The sequence below is a fragment of the Palaemon carinicauda genome, chromosome 5, assembly GCF_036898095.1.
Source record: "Palaemon carinicauda isolate YSFRI2023 chromosome 5, ASM3689809v2, whole genome shotgun sequence".
Lineage (NCBI taxonomy): Eukaryota > Metazoa > Arthropoda > Malacostraca > Decapoda > Palaemonidae > Palaemon > Palaemon carinicauda.
This window is the reverse complement of record NC_090729.1, coordinates 133,397,527-133,407,526: the sequence shown is the minus strand read 5'-3', so window position 1 is coordinate 133,407,526 and position 10,000 is coordinate 133,397,527. Positions and strand designations below refer to the sequence as shown.

The 10,000-nt window shown below is 33.6% G+C and overlaps 1 protein-coding gene across 5 annotated transcripts in view; it reads right to left on the bottom strand.

Moving 5' to 3' along the window:
• The window catches only part of LOC137641481 (Kv channel-interacting protein 4-like), an 852,695-nt gene that overhangs the window by 195,550 nt on the left and 647,145 nt on the right, over nucleotides 1–10,000 (bottom strand). For all 5 annotated transcript variants that reach the window (XM_068374090.1, XM_068374089.1, XM_068374088.1 and 2 more), the window contains one exon: nucleotides 5,405–5,474. In XM_068374090.1, the coding sequence (XP_068230191.1) occupies nucleotides 5,405–5,474 (70 nt within the window). The remainder of the gene's footprint in view (nucleotides 1–5,404; nucleotides 5,475–10,000) is intronic.

Genomic DNA, 10,000 nt, shown 5'->3' with positions numbered 1-10,000 from the left:
ATTTGAGGTGACTCAGACTTGTTGAAAGAATAGAGACAACAGGTTAGGGAGTGAACTATGTTATGTCAGAAGTTTTAACAAGAAAAAGAAGGCCTCGACAAGGTTGGGTAGATGGTGTGAAAGCTGTATTGAAAAGCAAGGGTCCCATTATCAAGAAAGCAGGTGAATGAGAGCAAGAGAAGGTAGAAAGTCGCAATATATATATATATATATATATATATATATATATATATATATATATATATATATATATATATATATATATATATATATATATATATAGGGTTTGGTATACTGCTGGTGAACCTTTGGTGTAGATATACGAGGATTTTTTTATGATTCAACATTAGTTAAAAGTATAAATGTAGCATTAAAGGCTTGACTCGTTCTATAACGGGGGAAATGGGTCAATGTTGAAAAGAAATATTAATACATATATTTCAGTATATATGCATATAATTACACACACGTACATATACCTATAGACACACACACAATATATATACTAAACTGATACATAGTCTGGTTTTTATATGTAATTTCAGACGATTTGATTTCCAAATTTTACTTAACCCGGCCGTTGTATGAATTGCATTTTTCACACTTTACCTAAACTCTAATTATAAAGACCCTGTATTGGAGACCATAGTTCTTAAATACTTAAATGATTCTACCTCATTCATCCTTTCTCATTCCTATGATGTTTCATCTTCCATTACATACTCCGTTCTCATAATCTCTGTCTTTATTCTATTTATCTTCAGCTCAACCTCGTGTAATATTTCATGCATTCTGGTAACCGAGCACTGCAAACCCTGTGGTGTTCTGCTAACTAGGACAGCATCCTCATCATACTCTAGGTCTGCTAAATTCCAATCACGAATCCAGTACAATCCTTCTTCATCATTTCTGATTGTTCTACGCATTACAAAATCCATGAGGAAAATAAACAACATGGGTGACAACACATTCCCTTGGAGTAACCCGCTGCTCAATGGAAATTCATTTGATAAGACTACATTAACATCAACTTTGTACTTGTTATGCTCATGAACAGACTTAATCAAATTTACATATTTCAGAGGAATTACATAATAACGTAGGACTCTCCACAAAATTGGCCGGTGCACACTATTAAAGGCTTTTTCAGAGTCCACAAATGCCATCAAAAGGGATTTACATATTCTACACATTACTGTGCAACATGCCTCAAAATGGAAATTCGGTCAGTGCAACTTCTACCTTTTCTAAATCCTGCTTGTTCATCTCTCAGCTTTTCATCAATATTTCTCTCAAGTATCTTTAGAATAAGCATACTATATTATTTTCATAACAACCAACAATATATATATATATATATATATATATATATATATATATATATATATATATATAGAGAGAGAGAGAGAGAGAGAGAGAGAGGAGAGAGAGAGAGAGAGGAGAGAGAGAGAGAGAGAGAGAGAGAGAGGAACGGATTTTTTTTTTCTGATAACCATCCCTTTGATCACCATAACAAACTTTACTTCAGTGTTCCAGCATTTTGTTTGCTCGATCTATCGTAACTGATTTATTGGATATTTTTGAGTAATTTAATGAACTTGGAATCAGATTTATGGAATTAATAAACGCTTTATGAAACATATATGTATATCGACTACTGAGCTCTAAGTATTTTACATAGACAGAGAGAGAGAGAGAGAGAGAGAGAGAGAGAGAGAGAGAGAGAGAGAGAGAGAGAGAGAGAGAGAGAGAGAGGGAGAGAGAGATGGTACTGCTGTTTAAGTGTCACAATATTCATTTACACAGATTCATTTACAAGTCTTTACGAGAACAAATTGGTTTACATACATTTTCAAAAGCTTTAAATGCCAGGTCTATGAGCATCAAATCATTTTTTATTTTTTATTCTATATTTTGTGAAATTGGTGCAATAATACTACTTATACAACGGAGGAATAAGAGAAGGGACATTTAATTGGTGATTAGAGGTCAAATTTAAATCTCTAAAAAAAAACAGATTATCGTAAGTTAAACCATCTGTGTATTGCATTTGTAAATGATAAAAAACAACCTTAGAAACTTAAAATCTCTAAATCTTTAAATATATTATTTTTCCTTGTTCCCTTTCCCCACTGGGCTATTTTCACAGTTGGAGCCCTTGGGCTTTTGGCATGCTGCTTTTCCAACTAGGGTTGTAGCTTAGCAATTAATAATAATAATAATAATAATAATAATAATAATAATAATAATAATAATAATAATAATAATAATAATAATAATAATGGCAGGAATAAATTTCCAGACGAGAGAAAAAAAAATCCAAATAAAACCTAAGTTTCTTGAACACCTACCTACCTTATTCAGTTCTATTTTGGGAGTTGTGGAAAGGAGAGAGCAGCAATAAATAAGTTTCCCATCGGGGCGCTTGACACTTTTATTACTGTACATTTTTCTCCATGGACCCAGGCTGGATCGGGATAAAACTATGACCTCTTAATAGTGTTAATACTGCTTGACCTTCCTCGATCCTCCCCCGTAAGAAGGTTATAAGAAGCGAAAATAATATGATGATGATTCGAGAGAATTGAAAGTGGATATTTTCAATCTCTTGCTTCAAGGTGTACTCGGGCACACTATTCTATCTTATTTCTCTTCCTCTTGTTTTGTTAAAGTTTTTGTAGTTTATAAAGGAGATATTTATTTTAATTTTGTTGCTCTTCTTAAAATATTTTTTCTTTGTTTCCTTCCTCGCTAAGCTATTTTCCCCGATGGAGCCCCTGGGTTTATAGCATCCTGATTTTCCAACTAGGGTTGTAGCTTAGATGATGATAATAATAATAATAATAATAATAATAATAATAATAATAATAATAATAATAATAATAATAATAATAATAATAATAATAATAATAATAAATAGTCGTCCTTTCCTTTCTACTCCAAATTAATGATTTCCAAATTAAGAGCACAACGCTGTGCGGGTATTTTACAATCTGAAAATAATTTCTCTTTCATTTTGATTTTAAATTATTATTCACTAATTAATAGCACAACCCTTTGCGTTCTAATAAAAACTTGTTTAGGGGGTACGGCCAGCTGCTATTAGCTAGCCAGTACTTGGTTAAATTAAACAATGAAACTTCAAAATATGTAAAAAACCAAAAAGGCATATATGTCAGATATTCTATCTGTAAAATTGAAAAAAACCCAAATTTGTACTTGACTAATGTTATATGTGATAGCCTATTGGAAACGTCTCTGCCTAGCGATCTGCCGGACTGGGGTTCGAGACCCCCCTCAAGCTTGAGTTTCTTGTAGTGACTGAAACCTCACCCTCCTTGTGAGCTAAGCATGAGCGGCTTGGGGGAGCCTATAGGTCTACATACTGAGTCATTAGCAGCCATTGCCTGGCCTTCCATAGTCCTAGCTTGGGTGGAGAGGGGGTTTGGACGCTAGCTATATATATATATATATATATATATATATATATATATATATATATATATATATATATATATATATATATATATATATGTGATGACTACCATTCTCCCAGTTTTTGTGCAAAATTGTACTCCGTAACACGAGCATAATTGTGTAGTAACAATGAAACGTGAAACATATATGTGTAGTAACAATGAAACGTGAAACATTTGTGTAGTAACAATGAAACGTGAAACATAATTGTGTAGTAACAATGAAACGTGAAACATATTTGTGTAGTAACAATGAAACGTGAAACATAATTGTGTAGTAACAATGAAACGTGAAACATATTTGTGTAGTAACAATGAAACGTGAAACATATTTGTGTAGTAACAATGAAACGTGAAACATATTTGTGTAGTAACAATGAAACGTGAAACATATTTGTGTAGTAACAATGAAACGTGAAACATGTCCAACTACGACGGCAAATTGACAAACTGAACGAAAACGTGAATGAATGAGGCTGGGTTGCACGGTTGTTATATATTCCTCTTCAGTGAGATGCCTGGAAGATGAATACCATCTTCTCTGTAATGTCTAATTTGAAAGGATACCCAAAAAGTGAAAAGTAAAAAAGCAGACTACAGCAATACAGCTGATGATAGAAGGAATGGTGCAAGGTGGGTTTGGTACCGCTTGTCGTGTGCCGCTAAAGGTACATCATCGGGTGTTCTCCTCATGGGGAGTACGAAGTGTTCCTATTTTATAATAAAAATACTTCATTAGAATTAAGACTCTTGTAAGGCCCGTTTCTAACTTTGCTCGTTTCTAACTTTGCTTCTTCAACTAAAGTCGTTGGCCATAAAAATCAAATCCTTTATTGCCAAGGGTTGTGGTAACGTCCTTGGCTGGTGAACGCCAGACTGGGGCTCGAGTCCTGCTCAAACGCACTAGTTTCTTCGGTCGCTGCAAAATCACCATCCATGTGAGCTAAGGAAGGGGGGGGGGGCCCTATAGGTCTATCTGCTGAGTCATCAGCAACCATTGCCTGGCCCTCTTTGGTCCTAGCTTGGGTGGAGAGGGGGCTTGGGCACTGACCATAGTTGTACATGGTCAGTCACTAGGACATTGCCCTGCCTTGCCATTCATGAGTGGCCTTTGAACCTTAAACCTTTAAAATCATAAACTGGAACTTAACCTGACGACTTGTGAAATAGAGGTTGGATGATATAAAGCCAATTAAAAATCTCTTTGGTAATTAATGTTAAATAGAAATGAATCCTGTTGCTAAATGAAAAATATATTAAGGTCTGATACCCTAAGGAAAGTAAAAACACGGTCGAATAATCTCATGCCAGGTAAATACATGGTCCTGTAATATGTGGACAAGTCAATAATCTAACATCAAGTATCTATAAAAATGGTACAATTATTTAACAATACAAATAAGAAACTTGGATGATTTTACGTTAAGCAACAATACAAAATATAGTCTGATAATTTTACATCAATCACAAAAAAAAAGGGTCGTTAACTCATGACTGATTCTACCGGTGTTATCAGAAAAGCCATGCTGTAGTTCTCGGCTGGACAAGCCACCCCCCCTCACCCCCTATTGAGGCTATCAGATAGGTATTGAATATGGAACAACGGTGTTTTGAGCTCCCAGTCTGTATTCTGATACCCTTGTCGGAGATAAATTTAGTCAACGGACATATGGAAAGTGGACGACGTACATAGCTCGAATACATGTAGTACAACTCCGAGGGATTATGAAATACAATATAAAAAAAGTTTTTAGGAATACAGAATAATCTTCATCACCTAAGCAACACCCATGAGTGTTTACAGTTAAGAGGCATAAGTGGAGAGAGAGAGAGAGAGAGAGAGAGAGAGAGAGAGAGAGAGAGAGAGAGAGAGAGAGAGAGAGAGAGAGAAATAGGCATGCTGTATAATAGAATCATTATTATCTTACCTCCCTGAGGGAAGAACTGTGAATAGATGCCTTTGAAAGTATCTTCGCTGACAATGCCATTGGGACACTCCTGAAAAGAAAATATAATAATAATAATAATAATAATAATAATAATAATAATAATAATAATAATAATAATAATAATAATAATTTAAACGTATGTTCTAATAACAGATAATACCCCATGATGTATTGCAATAAATAACATGAATGGCTTCACTAAAATCAGATAAATAAAATTTTGGAATTTGACCCTACCTGCAACATTAGGAAAAAAAAAACGTCAGGGTCAAAAGTATTGGTGTAAAATAAAGACCAAGAAGTTGCATAATTCTTCATTTTTCATTAATGAAAAAATTATTCTATTCTTACTTAGATGTGTTATTCACAAAAGAAAAATCGCGGAGATCATGTATGTTCTGGGCAAAGGAACCCCTGCTAAAAATGAGAATAAAGTAAACATTTCAATGAAATAATTAAATATTTTGAATAAATACTTACAGCCAGGCTTTCAAGAAAAGTTAGATTGAAAAGACGATTTTGGAAAAGATAATCCTCAATATTCGAAATATCTACATATTGTACAAACTTCATTTTAATTAAACAAAACATGAAATGTCGAAATTCTAAATTTACCTGCTTCCTTCCAAAATAGGTCAAGGGAAAATTATTATAGGACAATACTCACCAACACTGAGAGTAAATAGATTAAAAAAATTATAAAAGGAAGGGGAAATTAATCGAAATTAGAAAAAATGTCTGAAATACATAATGTTTATCCATCTATAGAGATCAAATAGACATTTTATATTGATTCTTAAAATGTTCAATATCATGAGATATGTGTGTAAAATATTATTGGATTTTGACCAGCAAGATAACATATAACCCTTAAGAATAGGTCAAAGTAAAAACTCATCAGTATTCCCATTAAACAATATAATGAAACTAGAAACATTCCCTTCGGACATAGTCGAACGTAAAGAGTGACAAACTCAACAAAAACATTAATATTGATAATTATATAACTTATGACGTCATGAACCCTAGCAACAATGAAGACAATAACTGTGAGGTTCTCTCACCAACCTGGCAGGAACCCAGGAGGCAGAATCTATGTCAGATAGTTCGTATGGCTCCGATATTTCAACAGGATCACTTTATGATACGCTCAGATTATCCTCATCGCCATGTCTGGACAGAAAACACTATTATAGATCAAGTAAATATGACAATCAACTTGCTCAGGAATTTCCTCAGAATTTGTTGTATCTTCTTCCTTGTAATTCCATTTAAATGAAAAATATAATGTTGTGGATATTAATGCTGTTGCTATGTTCATCTTGAAGATTATTCATGTCACGATTTCTGTCAAATCCTCCAGTAAAATTTGCACATTTTAAATATAACTCATCTTTAGTCTTTTCAATTTACAGAAATGGAATAATTAAAAGCCAAAGCACATCTTGTATTCCATTACTATGGAAGCTCGAAAATCAAATACTGGCTTCATTTTGCCCTCAATGGCGTACGGTAGGCATCTCACCTGCCCCAGCTGCATGGTTTTCTGCAATCCCATTTCCCATCCGTTCTAAAAGATATCTACCTTCCTTAACCGAATCTTGATCACATTTCTCTATGTCACTTGAGATTGAGTGAATCGGGTGAGCTATATAATTGTGCTTCAGTGACAGCGATAAAAGATTATGTAATTGTTGATCAGTTTCTTCTTCTTCTACTTAAGTACTTTTTTTTCCTATTTGTATGCAGTAAGCACTATTCCCTTCTTTTTGAATGACTTCGCTTTCGCTTTGGGGTAGACCGTAATCCCAAACTGCTGTCCTGCCTGACATCCCTTGGACCCCGGTAACGTATGTTCATGCGTTGTACCAGTCATCAGCGTCTTTCCTATTCATCTGAAAATCAATCGCTTGATATCACAACTTACGATTACATCCCCCTACCATAAACAGCCCCCCCACCCTAAAAAATCTACACCCTACTGCAAAACGCTTCACAGTAATTACCGTTTTTAATCTCAGCACCCAATAAAGATATATTAAAAAAGATATATTAGAAAGAGACAAAATAAAGGGGGAAGAGGAAGTTATTGAGAGAGGTGAAGAAAAGATGATAAAATAAATCACTTACGGGAAAATGAACTCTCCCGAGGACACCTGTTACGTTGTGAATTATTTCCCAATTTGCCATTTTTAAGGTACTCGCTTAACTGCTTTTAATGCAGTTCAATTTGGTATATTCCATCATTCGTTATTCAATTCACTATTTAGATGATTTTAGTTTACTGATCAATAGATCATTCTCTTCAAAATTTGTATAGAAATTTACACATGATATATATATATATATATATATATATATATATATATATATATATATATATATATATATATATATATATATATCTGAGTGGGGATACTTTAACGAGGTGAAAGGGTGTATCGCTGTGATAAGCAGAGCTGTAATAGTCAGGGTCACACATAATAGGTTGGTTTGCTGTTAGAGATCAGACAAAAGTCTTCCACCATCACCAGTTTGCAGTTGGTATTAGAAACGGGCCAACTCCAGAATTTATACGAACATGATGGATGCTTTTGTCCTGCAGAGGACTAGAAACAGCTGCATTTCTGTAGATATACTGTGTGTGTACGTGTGATTTTGTTTGCGTATACATTCATTTGTTAACAATACATTTCTTATAATCATACGTACATGAATACCGATTTATACAACATACAATCCCCAGCTTTGCTGGCATTAGAGAAAAATGGATTTCCGCATATCCAGAATATTCTCTCTAATCAGTAGTCAAGAAAATAAGCAAACTCCACATTTTAAACTAAAACATTCGAACTCGTCAACAATGTCCGAGAGAAAGTAGGCCAGTCATTTTAGTGTTCCTCCATTCCGGGAACATTGCAAAATCCGACAAAATAGCAAGTCCGGCCACAGGCCACTGCGGAAATTCCTTAACTTTTAATATTGTGTTGACGGATAAAACAAGTAGTGGATAAACATTTGTATTCCAGAACTTTCTTTTTTTTCGATTAATTTCCCCTTCCTTTTATTGTTTTTCAAATCTGTATTTGTGCAATTCAAAAATATAATTTTATTGTTTGCAGTAATATCTGATGTTTCCTTCTCGGCGTGTTCTTGCATTTGACACAATTCAAATACCTCCAATTTATCGTTATAACTTATTAGGATTTTGTTTATAAAATTGACACATGATTCAAAATATGCTTATCGAGTTTATATATCCTAATTCTAGCCATAGATTTAACAAATGATTAAAAATTTTGTTTCAAATTATCGTTATTTCCTTCACCAAAATCTGTTCTTAGTTTATTTATTTCTTTGTTTGTGAGGAGCTTTACACAAAAACTACCGTATCGATTTCGACCAAACTTGGCAGCCATGTTGGGTATGAAACAAGAATGAATCTAACATTTTGAATAAAATACAATTAAGTACAAGTACGTAGCATTACTTTGAAAATAATCGCAATGTTAAGTAAATGATAAATATTTTGTTAGTTTATTTCTTTGTTTGAGAACAACATTAAGCAAAAACTCCAGAATCAAAATCACCGAAACTTGGTGGACATGTGGGGTATGACCCAAAGACTAATCCACTAAATTTTAGAAGAAAATACATCAAAGTACAAAATTGCTCGAAGTGGCAAAGGCATGCGCTCTACTAGTGCCCCTCTAGTTTCGTTTATGGATTTGACACAATTCCAAATACTCTTCAGATTATCATTTGAAGTTATTTTTCGTTTTGTTCACGCAATTCGATTTCTGATAATATTCGAAATCTAGCTTTTACTTGACGATAGGCAATAACCCCACTATCATAAGGTCTCAAATCATCACTGCAAAGAAATATAAGTCCAGTCACCAGTTTATCACAACTGTCCAAAGTCCCTCTAATTGTACAGATGGAAACCCATTTGTCATAATAGACAGATAAGGCCATGAAACATCTGACACTAATTAGTATTTATGCATTTTCTGTTTAGCAAGACAGAAATAACATAGCTCTATAATCTATCATTGTTTATTGATGACAAAAAATAAATATTTGAAAGTTTTATTTCAACAGATATTGTTAATCATGGTTAAATATGGAAGCTGTTTTCATTGGCACAGTTAGTAAATTAACATTAAGTTTTTAAAGACAATGTTTAATTGATAATGTAGCTTTAGTGTTATCGTTTTTAAATCTTTGTATGATGTTAGTTTCACAATGTTCATCCACTGTAAGGTGTTAAGCTCACAGTTATTAATCCAACATAAGGTGTTAGCTTTACAGTGCTTCATGAACTATGCAGTTTACATTTCTACTCATAAAAGTTTAAACATATATCAATAAAGTATTTTCTTTTTGAGAATACAGTAGATTGAAGAGACAATCAAACGTCCTTTCATATGCAAAGCCAGAAGGAGAAACAAATGAAGTTTGTCTTGAAGGGAGAAAGTTTACAAGAATGAAGTTAAATGGGAGTAATGAAAACAGAATCCAAGTGAGACTACCAAAGCTTGGCCATAGGAGAAAGAAAACTTAGCCATAAAG